The 15,937-nt window shown below is 30.1% G+C and overlaps 1 protein-coding gene across 2 annotated transcripts in view; it reads right to left on the bottom strand.

The window, feature by feature from the left end:
- LOC114326729 (condensin complex subunit 3-like) overlaps positions 1-15,936 on the bottom strand; it is a 162,065-nt gene extending 146,129 nt beyond the window's left edge. Inside the window, exon 1 of one of the 2 annotated variants that reach the window (XM_050648039.1) lies at positions 15,393-15,936. In XM_050648039.1, coding sequence (XP_050503996.1) covers positions 15,393-15,527 — 135 coding nt within the window. In that variant the 5' untranslated portion in view covers positions 15,528-15,936. Of the gene's footprint in view, positions 1-10,125; positions 10,507-15,392 lie in introns of those variants that run through there. The other variant, XM_050648047.1, reaches the window with a different exon arrangement.
- Position 15,937: the final 1 nt, after the last annotated feature.

The following is a 15,937-nucleotide window of genomic DNA, read 5'->3' as shown; positions in this document are numbered from 1 at the left end:
AAATATAAATTCATTGTGTATTGTTTTGATGTTATTTTCAGTATATTTTGAAAACAGCAGTATTGTAAATTGTTACTGAGAATATTTTAAAATATAAGAATTTATATTTTGAATGCTAATGAAGTTTTTAGACATCTTCAATTTTGTAGAAAGGAAACTGAGAAATTTAAAATAAATAATCATAGTACAAAATGCTAATTAACATGTTGTCTTTTCTACAATAGTTTCAATGCAAGGTGTTTGTTGCAAACTTATTAAATCTGAAAATTATTTTAATTGAGGGGGGGTATAGTATTTTTTTGATTATTTTTTTCGATTTTTTTTATTGGCTTATTTGATTGTAAATATTTTTAAGGGTATACCATTAAAATTTCAAGTTAATCCAAGCAAAATTGACGGAGATATGGATATACAAAAATTTTCTTAGTATTATATTGACAAAACTACATTTTTTTAAACGCGTTTTCTGAAAAACATGTTTTTTGAGGCGGTGTACATCATAACTCAAAAAGTAATGCACCGATCTTTCTGAAATTTTGCACACTTCTTTTTTAGATATTTTACTAGGTAGTGACGTCGAGTTTTTGCTTATTTTAATATTTTTTTGTTTATATTACCATTTTTCTCTTTACCGAACACATTTTTTTTTGTTTTTTCGATTTTTCACTTTACAAGTTATACCATGAATTTAAAAATCAATATAATCATAAAAACTCGACGTCACTACCTCAAAAAACTCTTAAACTAAAATAATCTTTTTGGTTTATATGTTTCAAATGATTCTGTCCGAAGATATGGTGTATAGTACCCTCGGAGATCCGTGGAAAAAATTTACACCCAAAATAACAAAATTCAGTTTGGCAACACTGTGCGAATGTTGATACTAACATATCCTTTTTAAGATAAGCACAACGTTAATTTAGTCCAAACAAATTAATATATTTTTTTTGCCAACAAAAATGAGATTTTTCAACCAAATAATGTTTCAAATATGATGTGCAAAATAATTTTTAATTGGGTTCTGCTAATGGGCTTGCTTTTTTTGTCATTAAAATAAAAAAAAACTAAATTTTACTCATTAAATCAATGTTGTCCGGTTATCATCTTAATTATTTTAACTGTACTAATATCCGTTGAGTAATTATGAATTATTAATAAGTCGTTAAAACATTTTATCTATAGCGGCTTCTGGAATATCTTAAAAATATCGAATTTCATTGATAAAATGCGCATATTCCACTATTCCACGGATCTTCGCTTCGACAATACACCGCAAAATCATCTTCTTTTTTGGATCATCTACTTAAAAATGACGCCACTGCTTCATTTTTTAATATTTTTCAATAAAAATTTAACGGAATAATCTTCAAGTGTTGTTCTTTAAGATATCCTTTTACCCATTTAATTTAACCCTACCACTTTCAAGGTAAAACGTTTTAAAATTATGCACAAAACGCAGAATTAACTATACCCCCCTTAAATGCACATCTGAAAAGTACTCCTACTTAACATATAGTAGAGAGGAAATGAATAAAACTCTTTAGAAAGAAAACTCTTTATAAAATTAAATTATCAGAGAGAAAAATGACATTTTTTATGTACAACCTGTCTGAAGTTTGGAGTGAGTTTAGTTTAACTGAGTCTCATTAGGGGGTTGAGATATTCATCTGTTAAGTGAGATCTCTACCGATTTTTAATAAAGTTCATTCTTGATAAAGCGGCTTCGCACACATAAGTTGAGCCAAACATAGTACACAATTTCATGGCCAAACATTTTCAAAATTGCCAAACACTAGGTATATTCTGAATTTATTGACGGTCCGCACAAAACTAGCTCACGGTCCGGATGCGGACTGCGGTCCGCTAATTGGTGACCCCTGCTCTATCGAATGCTTGTTGTATATCTAAAAACACTCTGAAGTATTCACTTTCGTCTAAACCAGTTTTGATTTTATTAACTATTCGGTGGCACTTCTATGCTGTACTGCTGAATGTTTCTTTCTAAATCCAAATTGATAATCTGGTAAAATCTCGTTTAGATGCACTGTTTTTTCTATTCTTTTAAGTAAGAGTCATTCAAATGTTTTTAACATTAGTGGTAACAAACAGATAACTGCGTAATATATGAGTGAAAGCTCTAATTTTTACGTTTTGCAGCTCTCTCGTAAGTCTGTGAGTTAACTTATTTAGGTATCTTTTAGTCCAAGTAATGAAGCTTAAAACAGGACAAAACCTTGCAATTTTTACAGAATGGATCGATTTGCTTGAAAATTTGAGAATAAGAAGTGGATAGTCCAAGGATCAAAATCTATATGATGCCAAAAGGCGCTTTTACCATGGGGGTGGTTGCCACCCCATCTCGGGGGTGGAAATTTTTTACTATATTTTGACCGCAAAAGTTGGTAAAAAAATTCATTATAAGCAAAAAACGTTCTATATATTTTTTTGAAAAAATTAATAGCTTTCGATTTATTCGCTATCGAAAGTGTTAGTTTTATATCGAAAAAATCAATGTTTTTAATCAGTTTTCTGCTAATAACTCAAAAAGTTTTCGTTTTATCACAACAACTTTACTTTTCACATCACACCTATCACAACAACAAAAATGTACCGTTTGAAAAAATAAACAAAACCGTTTTTTTTTTAATTTTCTTTAAGACCAATTAGTAATCGGGCTATACTTTATTATATGTTGGCTCTTCTTCGTCAAATGCTAAATCTGTGGCTTGGTTCTAAAAGGGCCAATGTCAATATTTCACTTTTTTGTACACCTTTGTTTAAAATTTAATATTGATAAAACAAAACACAAAAAATTGACATTAGCCATTTTAACACCAAACCACAGTAGGTATGTAACTTTGTGTTAAAATGGCCAATGTCAATTTTTTGCGATTTGTTTTGTCAAAATTAAATTTTAAATAAAGCTGTACAAAAAAGTGAAATATTGACATTGGCCCTTTTAGAACCAAGCCACAGAAATATTGTAGTTTCAAAGTCAAATGACGGGAAAACTATGCATTTCTCGAGGATAACTTGTTCAAACTAATTTAAAGTACTTAAAAATATCTATCTCCGGAAATAAAATAAGTCTCTAAGCTCAAAAATTAAGTGACTTATAATGAAAAGAATGTCAGTCCCTATTTTTTTCAGCGAAAAAGTGATGGGAAGCAACCCCCTAATCACCACCCTAATTAAAATTAGTCATTATCCTTAATTTGTTCTTTTTTATTTATGTATTGTTAATAGGTTCTAGAAGTTTGTCCGGCTTAGAATGATTAGTTTAAAAAAATGGAGTTAAAAGCGAATAACGAATTTTTGTAGTTTTGAAAAAAAAAATGGCCTTTTGATGAAATGAAAAAATGTTTAAATATGAAATTGTAGCCTATTTAATTCCCAAGAAACTGGTTTGCAAAAATTTTTTCTATGGCAAGAATTGAGTGAGCTATTGACATTTAAAACTTGTAATAACATGCAAAAACCACCTTTACCAACCCTTTCAGAGTCACCTCTTTTTGCGACTAAGGATTATAAAAAGATTTAATATTAATAAGCTTATAGATCTTATAAAGACCTACAAAATTATTTTTTACCAAACTTTTTAAGGTAAAAAATAAAATAGTTACGGTTAAAAAATCAATATATTTTTTTGAAAAAAAAAAAAATAAAGGAGAAATCCAAATGGAAGCATAATATTATTAATGTAAGTTAGCGGTATTTTTAGTCATTGGCCTTATTCATTCTTATTTATTTAGGTATTGTTAATAGATTCTAGAAGTTTGACTGGCTTAGAATGATTAGTTTTTAAAAAACTGGAGTTAAAAGCGAATAACGAATGTTTGTAGTTTGGTAAAAAATGCAATTTTCTTCAGAATAGAAAGATTAGCATCAGGGATACGAAAAAATGTTTCAATAGAAAATTGTAGGTTATTTAATTCCCAAGAACATGGTTCAAAAAAAATTTCTAGAGCAAAAATTGAGTGAATCGTAAATGAGTATATCGAAAAACATTGATTTTTCTCTATACAAAACTAACACTTTCGATAGCGAATAAATCGAAAACTATTAATTTCATCAAAAAAAAATGTACTTATAGAAAATTTTTTGCTTATAATGAATGTTTTTATCAACTTTTGCGGTCAAAATATAATAAACCACCCCCATGGTAAAAGCGCCTTTCGGCATCATATAGATTTTGATCCTTGGACTATCCACTACTTATTCTCAAATTTTCAAGCAAATCGATCCATTCTGTAAAAATTGCGAGGTGAAAAGCTTCGGTTTCTGGCCTATTTTGTCTATGGAATTTCTAGTTATTTGCCAGGTTCGTCTAGCTCTTCTTATTGTGAAATGGTATGTTTACTTTGTCTTTTTCCCTTTTATGACCCTCGAGGGTAGCTGTCCATGAGGTACACTGGATATTCTGTGTTAGATATTGTATGACTTCTGCTACTGACACTGATTACGACTAATTTTTTCATCTAGAATATCTCAAAACAATTGCCAGTCCGTTCCTCTAGTACCTACATACATATCAACTTTACATTATCCTGAAATCATATTGAAATGATAGATACAGTGGAACCTCGATTATCCGTCTCTCCATTAACCATCACCTCTGTTAACTGTCAGGGTCCGTGCATAAGTTGTATTGACTACATAAGCAAAAATTGAGTCATCAATTCATTTTGTTTGAGCATTGCTATAAGCCAAACTAAATTCGCTGATTGCTGACAGATGATGAAATGGGAACAGAAGCGGACAAAACAGATTCAGAAGCTGACACAGACTTGGAATTTGACAGTGGCGATGTCGATGACAAAGATTTGCGTAAAGAAGCTAGAGAAGCTGCATCGCACATGAAACAATTCATCGAGTGGTATTCTCGACAAGAAGAAGCCAATAAAGTAGATTGCATGATCTTACGCTGATTAAGAAATTCAGCCCTTGCAAAATGTGAAGAATATTGTCAAGAATAACGTATGTATGTGAAGATTTTGAGAATATTTTAAATCAAATTGATTTGATTGTATGAACACAAATCCCTCTTACCTATATTGTCAAACAAAACATACAAATAAAATTTGAAAGTTGTACCATAAATTTTTAATTTTTTTTTAAATGTTTTGTTAACTGTCTTTTTGATTATCCGCCATACCCTTGGTCCGGTGCCCTGACGGATAATTGAGGTTCCACTGTACTTCCAAGTAAAAATAGATGATGATCTATCAAGTTATAAACCTATAAAATCGGGAGTTCGTCAGGATAGTGTACCTTTCCGTTATCTCATTTTTACTGCAGACATTTCACAAAACGACAATATTATAAGAGCTACATTTGCAGATGATACTGCAATAATAACCTCAGACGTGGACCCCTCCAGAGCATCTGGAAAGCTACAATACCACCTGGATATCCTTTATAGATGGCTACATAAATGAAAAATAAATATTAATACCGATAAATCCACCGAAGTAACATTTACTAAAAGAAGAAGTAAATCACCCCAGGTTACCATACATAACAAACCTATCCTTGTAAAAACTGTGGTAAAATATCTTGGGACTCCACTTGGATGAGAAACTGACATGAAGACATACATAAAAGCAAAAAGAAGCCAACTCAATGTGAAAATTAAAAATATGTATTATGGCCATGGCCCTCAATAGAAAGTATAAACTATCACATGAAAAGAAACTGACCATCTACAAATATACTAAAGCCAATTTGGACATATGACATTGAGCTCTGGGGGTGTACTGTATTTGATGCTTCAATAGAGTGGACTGTAATAACTTTGGTTGATGGATTGAGATATAAATATTACATAACATTTATTCACAAAATTAAAAGAAGCACATAACATACAATTGCAAAAGTAATAAAATTGTTCATTGTTTTTTCATATACACAATCGTTATCAATGGAAATAGAATAGTATCTTCTTTTGCTCTTGCTGTCATCGCCTGTCACGCCTTCTCAGAGACTTGTGACATCTAACGTAGACTTGCTGTACTGTCTCAATTTCGCAACATTTTAACACTGTACCAAGCCATCAAATACAAAAATATTACAGTCATTTCAGTTCAAGACACTGTGTAGGATATCTGGAACATCTTGGTATGTAACAAAAAATCTAATCTTATAAAAGCGATCTAAAAATCCCATTGATAAAAGATGTAATATCATCTAGCCTGAATAAATACAAAGCACGAACATCAAATTATGACAATCTGTTCAAAGGGACCTATTCCATCAACCCTCGGAAGATAGAAGATTGAAACAAATCTGGCCAGAAGATCTACTTGACTAACCGTACGAAGAACTATTGATGAATAGTACCCGCACATGCATACTACAAAATCTAAACTATTTACTTAATGCTCTAAATGTTAGTGTGGAGTAGATTGTACATTTGCAATTAAATAGATAATAAAAAATATTACCTATTTTAACAAATAAATTTCAGTTAAAAATTTAATAACAATTGAAGCGTTGATTTGAAAAACAACACATGTCTATTTTTCGCAAATTCAACTTTATGTATTCTTCTCATAGAATGGTAGTTTCTTTATCCATCTGACACATTCAGTTGTGTAAAAATCTCAGATGTTCGGAGTAAACTACATAGAATATTTAGATAGTTTTAGAAAAACAACAGATGTCTGGGAAGTTTTTCTGGATTTGCCGAAATTTTAATTTTTGGACAAGTGTTGTTTTTCAAACAAACGCTTCAATTATATTATATTAAAATAATGTGATTTAATATTATATTTAAAAGTTTATTTATAAAATTTAAAACAGCTTCTATAATTATTAAAGTAATCCAAGTATTTATTACATTTATCTTTAGACAATGATGTAGACTCTTTCATGAGAATGGAGAAATAGATTTGTATATGTATGCATTAGAATTAGGGATGAATGGATGAAATGGAAGAAAGCGAATGGTATATTGTGTGATAGAAAGATTCCCATGATACTGAAAAGAAAACTCTATGAAACAGCCATAAGACCAGCTATGATATACAGAACTGTTGGAAATTGTTGAAAATGTTGGGCAATTACAAAGAAGGAAACAATGATTGCATTCGAGTTAGCAGTATGGAGCAGTATTGCTTTGAAAGGATACACCAAACACTTGGAGGCGATTGGGTGAATGCCAGCTGGCATGTATAATGAAAATATTTTAGAAGATCATGTTTTGCCATTTGCCAGCCACATTGGATATGACATATTCGTGCAAATGATTGATATCACACTTGCTTATGTAGCTAGAATAAATAAAACTTTAAAAATAGCTTTAAAAATTATATTCTTCTCTTCTTTAAGTACCGTGCCCAAATGTTTGGGTAGCTTCCATAACAATTTGCCGATATCGTACTTGATCTTGTGCGGCATGTAACAATTGATCTGCTGATAATCCAGTCCATTGACGAAGGTTTCGGAGCGATGAATATTTCTTTCGACCAATTCTTTTTTTTCCGTCAATCTTTCCATTGAGTATTAACTGCAGCATCCTGTATCTGCTACCTCTCATTATATGCCCCAGATATTCAAGTTTTCTCTTTTTTATCATCTTCATTAAGTCACCTTCGCCTTGACCTACTCTGTTTAAGACTTCTCTGTTTGAAATGCGTTGAACCCAAGATATTCTGAGCATTCTACGATACGACCACATCTCAAAGGCTTCTAATTTGTTCATCATGTTAACCTTCATGATCCAGGTTTCACATCCATATAGTAATACAGGATACACATAACATTTTAGGAACTTGATTCTTAGTTGTAAGTTCAGTTGAGAGTTGCTCAGAATAGATCTAAGGCTACGGCTCCACGGGCGAGAAATTGACGCTAGCAGTAGCAGTAAAATGAATTTAAGGTTCCGCGGAACGGAATGGGAATAGCCTAACTGAACCGACTACGCACAAGTCCTGTAGTCGGTACAGTTCGGCTATTCCTATTCCGTTCCGCGGAACCTTAAGTTCATTTTACTGCTACTGCTAGCGTCAATTTCTCGCCCGTGGAGCCGTAGCCTAAGTTTCATAAATGCTCCTCTTGCAATTTCTATACGAGTTTTAATTTCTTCATCCGGATTTAGTGTCTCGTTTATCCAATATCCTAGGTATTTAAAATGGTTAACTTTTGTTATTGATTCATCACTGACAATTAGTTGCATAGGGCCGACGTCTTGTTTACTAACCACCAGTAACTTTGTCTTTGTTGCATAAGTCCGTTATTGGAGCATTTTCTAGTACTCTAGTGACTCGATCTATAAGGAATTGAAGATCTTAGATATTTTCAGCTATGATCGCGGTGTCATCTGCATATCTGATGTTGTTAATAGTTTCTCCCCTGATTCGAACTCCACATTGTCCTTCCAAGGCTTCGTTAAAAATTATTTCTGAGTATACGTTAAACAAAGTTGGGGATAACACACAACCCTGTCTGACACCTCTTTGAATGCAAATTTTGTCTGTTTCTTTGCCGTCTACCAGAATAGAAGCTTCTTGATTCCAATATAGATGTTGTAAAAGTCTCAGATCTTTATCATCTATTCCAATCATTTCTAGATATTCAAACAACCTATCATGTTGAACTCTATCAAACGCCTTCTCAAAATCTATAAAGCAGACGTAAATTGGTTTCTGTGCTTCCCATGATCGTTGAAGTAATGTTAACATTGAGAACAAAGCTTCCTTTGTTCCCAATCCTTCTCTGAAACCGAATTGTTTGTTTCCCATTGTCTCTTCACATTTCTGCTTGATTCTATTAAGAATTATCTTAAGAAGTAACTTGAGAGAGTGGCTCATGAGACTAATTAGTCTAAAGTCTTTACATGATGATGTATTAGGTTTTTTTGGGAGTGGAATAAATGTAGACTCTAACCATATCTGTGGCATCATTCCAGTCTCGTATATATGGTTATAAATGTTTGTTAGTTGTGAGACAAACTTCAAAAGTGCAAACAAAACTTAAAAAAAAGTTTTTTGATTCATTTTAAACGTATTTTTGTATAACGGACTTTCTGCTTTAACGGATAACCCGTCCACCCAATTGGTTCGTTATATCGAGGTTTTACTGTATTAAAGTATAATATTTATTTTTAAGACATTTTAAATGTCAAAGTCCTAGTAATCCTACATTGTCCAATTTTCTGGCTTTACTCTGTCATGTTTTTAAGTTTTTGTCTTGAATTTTTAAATTTTTTTCACTTTCCGTTGGTTCGGATTTGCCGAAAGTTCGGATTCGTGGGGTTCGGATTTACGGAGTTCTACTGTATTAGGTTTTTTCTGCCTTGTGGGTGCTTTTATTCTTTTTAGTTTTAGTGTGAATCCAGCACAGAGCAGATTATGGTTAGTTGCTGCGTCTGCACTTGGGTATGTTTTTGCAGATGTAATACTGTTTCTAAACCTTCTATTAATGATAATGTAGTCAATGTTAAAAATTATATTGGCCACCATATAATGCCTAGATTTAAATCCGATTACGCATTTATATGACACTTTAAAACATCACATTCAGAAACAAAATGCTATTCCTATGACACCTGGGAGGGCTAAGGATTTCAGAACAAAAAATTTCACTTCAATATGTATGATAATTGAATCGTTTATTTCAGAAAGGGGCAAGTCACAAATATCTACTTTTGAGAAAATCAAGTTTACACACTGTTTACATTCAACAAACAATCACTTTATATAAAATAAAAATTCTACCTAATAACCTGGAGTATTTGTCAAAAGGTGTTGTATTTTTTAAAAATGTAGGGTCAATCGGGGCTAATATGAAACAAAAATGTAAACTTTGCAATATAACTTATGATCTATTTGCCCCAAGACACAAACAAAAATTCATTAGTATGTATCTTTGTGTCCTTTGCAAGTTGGTGGTTTCAAAAATGTTTTTTGTCATAAAATAAAAGCACAAAAAAAATAAAACTGCGTTTCACTTTAGCCCCGTGAAAAGGGGCTATTATGAAACAGCAATGGGGCTATTGTGAAACATATACTTAATTGCCTTATTACAACCATTAAATTAATCAAAAAACATATCAGCATTTAGCTGTGTATGTAAACTTTCAGTACCTACTAACCTACTACCTTACAACTTAATTTTTATACCTACATTTTTTTTGCATTTTATCACTTTGCAACTATATTGGCCAATTAACTGATACATTAAAACAACAACAATAAGATATACACCAGTTAATAGGGAAAAAATCATCGATTTCACGTAAAAATGTTAAGCAGGGTTTTGAAGGTTTTAAGCGATAGATGAGGTATAAATGATGATAATTCCGTGAAGACGTACAGCTAATTTTTCTTCTTCTTTTTTTAAAACAGTTATAAAGAATGAAAAACTAAGTTTTTTTACTATAAAACGTTTCTTATCCATTTTAGAGAAAAATGTTTCAAATAAATATTGTAGACCTTAAAAAGTTCTTCAATTTGGTGTGACACATATTGCAATATATAAACAATTGACCGAGATAATTGTAAAAAACTCTCATTTTTGCACTAATTTTTAAATATTAATAACTGTATTTTTTGCACAACGATATTTAATTTAACTACTTTAAATTATGCCAATTAATGGGTTATTTTAGTGAGCTAAATTTCAACCAGATCGACCAAATAGTTTATAAGTTATTCAATTTGTTTATTCCAGACAGCAATTGTTTAAACAACTGTTCTTGCCCTAACAGTGACTCTAGAGATATTTTACAAATCGCAATCGATTATTTGAGACTTTAGTTTTAAGATGTATTGAAAATGTTTTAAGATTTTATCAAAATTGTTGTTAAAAAACCGCCTGAAAAAGACCCTACTTTTTAGGTTATAAACAATTAGAATAACTTTGACAATTTTTACGTTACACGCTCGTATGTAGGCTCACTGAAAAGCTGGTGAAAATATACACATTAAAATAATAAAGTGGATTTTATATGACTAATAGAAATCGAGTTAGAATTTTTTTTTTCAATAAATCATATTTCCATTTTTTATAAACATTAAGAGCTGAAAATTGAATAAGTTGTTTAAGAAAGTCTATATTTTACGATCCAGTTTATAGATTGCATATGCAGTAAAAAAAATAAAAAGTCATGACTCATTAAACTGATGGTACTCGTGAAACGCCAACAAATGTGAAGGTGAGAATAGCTTCGTTTTATTTTTTAGAATGGAATCCCAATTTGAAACATGTTGAAAAAATTTGCAGTTTAATTGCTATGACTTGCTTTAATTTTACAATAATTTCTCGTAAGAATTACTTATATTTTACTAATTAAAGAATATTATTTATATAAATATACAATAATAATTAGCTCAGGCCCAGAAAATAAATTGGTTGAAAACACGATCTTATCCATAAAACAAAAAATATTTTTAGCAGTTAGTAAAAATAAAAAGCAATTGATTCAACTTTTATGTGCAGAGCTCAACAAATCTGGGTACCGAACTAAAGTAGCAGATGAAGATGCAGACGTATTAATAGTGCAGACAGCTCTTCACGAACATACATATGAAACTAACAAGACCATTGTAATAATTGGTAATGATACTGATATACTCATAATATTGACGCAACTCTCTGCTCCGGACAATAACATATATTTTGAAAAAAAAAGGCGCAAAAGGAAAATCTATCTATTATAGTTGTAATAGTTTTAAACATTCTCATCTAAGAAAATACGTTGGGTTCTTATATATTTTTACTGAGTGTGATACAACTTCCTTTTTTTTTAATCAAGGAAAATTCAAATTATTAACTGCATCGTCAGAAATTGTAGATCTGATAAATATTTTTTATGACGAGAATGCTAACAAGGAGGACATCATGAAAAACGGATGTGATATCATTGTTGCTTTGTATTCTGCTGCAATTGATGTTACATATAAAAAAAATAATAACATATTGGCATTAAATTAGTTACGTTTTTTACAATTTATAAGAAATACAGGGAAAAAATCTTTTAAATTGGAAAATTTGCCCCCAACAGAAGGTGCAGGTTATCAGCATGTACTTCGCGTTTAACACTGGTTAGGTAAAAAACTGGATGCTACCCAGTATGGATGGAAAAAAACTGATACGGGTTTTGAACCTATTTACACCTTAGATTGTTTGATACCTAAAGAGATATTAAAACAAATTACATGTAAATGTTCAACGGGTTGCAAAAGTACAAGATGTGGCTGTAAAAAATATGGTATAAACTGTACGGATCTTTTTACAAACTGTGCAGTGGAAGAAGAGGAGAAAAAATGTTGTAATCGCGCTGCAGTGGTTCTTGACGATGTCGAGTCAGACTTTGTAGAGGATAAACTGTATCTTGCCGAGAAGCGATTTAGAAGTTATAGACGTTCACTAGAATAATCAAATTAAAATTCATAAACAATGTTTTACTTTTTTATTTTTATAATTAATTATATGAATTTATTAAAATATATATATATATATATATATATATATATATATATATATATATATATATATATATATATATATATATATTACTATCAAAACAAATATACGAATTTTATTCTAATTATTGAACTTACATACATCATTAAATAATAGTGCAAACATATTACATATTTATACTTATTAGATGCCTATCTAAAGAAATATTAATAGCTTCATTAAATTAAATAACATTTCATAACAATTCAAAAACAAAATAAAACAAAAATTAGTTTTTTAAAAACTATTAAGGACTTTTAAATACTTTTTAATTATTTCAAATAAAAAAAAAATAAATAATGTATTGTACTAATTTATAATTATTTTATATTTATATAAAAAATATACTTTAATTAATAATTTAAATAATTTTTAAGGAATACTTGTAGAGTTCAATAACTTTTATAATAAAATTCAATTAATTGATTTTCACGGGATTTTCCAATTGTGCAAGGTGAAATTTACACAATTTTTAGTATTTTCTTGAGCTACTCCAGTTAAAAAAGAAGGTTGTGCATGCTATGGAAGGTGATAATATATTGCAGTTTTTTCCCAAAAAAGGAAGCGAAGCTTGAACAATTCCCACCTTCACTTTCGTTGGAGGTGTTTCACGAGTACCATCAGTTTAACAGGTCATAAGTTTTTATTATTTCACTGCATATGCAATCTATAAACTGGATCGTAAAATATAGATGTTTATAAACAATGCAAAATTTGATTTATAAAAAAAATACTAACTTGATTCCTATTTGTCATATAAAATTATTTTTTCTTTTTTAATATGTATTTTTTCACCAGCTTTTCAGTGAGCCTACATGCAAGCGTGTGACATAAAAACTGTCAAAGTGATTCAAATTGTTTATAACCTAGAAAGTAGGGTCTTTTTCAAACGAGTTTTTTAATAACAATTTTAATAAAATGTTAATTTTTTCTTAATGCATCTTAAAAGTAGACTCTCGGATAATTGATTGCGATTTGCTAAATATCTCTAGATTCACTGTTAGGGCAAGAACAGTTGTATAAACAATTGCTCTCTGGGATAAACAAATTGAATAACTTATAAACTATTTGGTCAATCTGGTTGAAATTTAGTGCACTTAAAGAAACCATTAAATGGCATAATTTAAAGTAGTTAAATTATATATCATTATGTAAAAAGTAAAGTTATTAATATTTAAAAATTAGTGCAAAAATGAGAGTTGTTTGCAATTATCTAGGTCAATTGTTTATGTATATTAATATGAGTACTATCAAATTCAAGAACTTTTTAAGATCTACAACACTTATTTAAAACATTTTTCTCTAAAATTTACAAGAAACGTTTTATAGTCAAAAAACTGAGTTTGTCATTCTTTGTACCTGTTTAAAAAAAAAGAAGAAGAAAAATTAGCTGTACGTCTTCACGGAATTATCATCATTTATCTCTTATCTACCGTTTAGCACCTTCAAAACCCTGCTTAACATTTTTTCATGTTTTTTTCCCTATTAACTGGGGTAATAGTTAAATATGGATTTAGGTAGGATTAATCTCCATGGAAATTAGTAATAACAATAACAGTTTACATTTGGAAGGTTTTTATAATTCAAAATAAGCAACATAAGCTACAATACAGAACTGGAAAAATGAATAGCTGAAATATGAACAAATTTGTGTATAGGCCTAAGCCTTTGCTAACTTCAGTCATTGTTCATACACATTGACACTTCCAGGAAATACATATGTAATTTTTCTGTACTTAAAAGTGCTTACTGGATAAGGTAGAACCGCAACTATTTCTATGAAATCTATATTGAAGATGTCACCTTCCTTATATACAAATTCCGTCATACAGCTGACTGAAAACTTCCAGCTGAAAAAATGCCTACCTTTGACACAGAGTAAAAAAGGAAGAAGCTGCATGAATAAAACAAAAAGAAAAACAAAAAGACATAACTATTTTGTTTTTAAATGTGTGTTTTGAAATAATACTGGAGAGTGTTTCACATTAGCCCCAAACACTGTTTCATATTAGCCCCTCGACTTTGGTGGATAATATTTTAGGTTTGGTCAGAGTTAGGACAAACATTTATAGCTAAAAATGCTCATTCACTCTAATAGAATGCATTGTAATTAAATGATTGTGTTTTTAAATGTATTTTTTAATGCCTGAGAAAAAGTTTTGGCATTCTGATTAAAAGTTTTTTTCCTTAAAATTGCAAGTCTATGATTTTTATATTTTTCTATACACAGTTAGGTGGATTTTGACTATGTTTGATATGGGGTTTAATTAATTAATGTACTAGCTACAAAATGACATATACTCCACATCTTCATCTACTAAAACTTTAAAGTTATTTACATGTTTCAGATTAGCCCCAATGTTTTGTGTGTTTCACATTAGCCCCAATTGACCCTATCTTGTTAATTTGTTTAAGAAAAAAAATAAATTTTTTGAGCTCATTTTGTCAAGATTTGTCACTTGACCCCTTTCTGAAATAAACGATTCAATTTCAAAATATGCAATATATTTGTCGGGAGTGGAAAACAAAATGTAAAACATCAGTTAAAAATTTAATTTTCATTACACTGAATTGTGGCTTAAATGCAATATAAACATAACATTTAACTGAGACATGCTACAAGAAAACAGTTTCAAAACCTATATAAAATATAGTTTAAATAGGTATAGAAATATTTTGCAAGATAGGATATTGGGAAAACTATGTGATATGATGATATTAAGTCTTATAATGTACTTTGAGGACATATGTATGTCACAAATTAAAGTTTTTACACTGAAAATCAAGATACATCATTTGGTAGATTGCAGAACATAGGCTATAAACATCCAAGCCCTTAAAAGAAATTAGTTAATACTATGGCATGGCATTATTAGTTTTTTTTTTTAAACTAAAGATCTAAAAAAACCTATTAAAAAAATACTTACATTTTCATATACTTTTTTTAAAATGATAGCATTTCTTTGATGTACTGCAGTAGTGCGTTGGCAATCTGAAAATATGTCGCAAATTTCTTTTTTAAGTGATTGCTTAGTTTTTTCTCTATCTTTTTTAACGCACATTTTGCTGGATTTTCAGTTTTTTCCTGTTGGCTTATTATTTTTATTTATTGCGTATTTTGTATTTTTGTAACAGTTTATGTTTAAATTTGACTTTGACGTATACGTTTTCCGAAAGTGTGTCAACGGTCAGTCAACGGTTTTGTTGACACAAAAGGCACAGAACAATGATGATGCCTCATGGCTCATAGGCTTTACAAAAATTTTTTTAGCAGGTACTACTTCTATCTTTATTTATGTGATCAATGTAAACAGTTTGAATTTTCTCTTGTTCGTAGAAAAGTTTACATAGCATTTTGTGAGAGTGGTTTGTGTAGCTGAAAAATAATAGATAATTGTTTACTTATTGTATACGAGTCTATTTTTAAATAATAATTAGGTGACCTAGTTTGTGTAATATATATTGCCTATAT

Source organism: Diabrotica virgifera, chromosome 1 (assembly GCF_917563875.1).
Source record: "Diabrotica virgifera virgifera chromosome 1, PGI_DIABVI_V3a".
In the NCBI taxonomy this organism is placed as follows: Eukaryota; Metazoa; Arthropoda; class Insecta; order Coleoptera; family Chrysomelidae; genus Diabrotica; species Diabrotica virgifera.
This window is presented reverse-complemented; position numbering and strand designations above follow the sequence as displayed.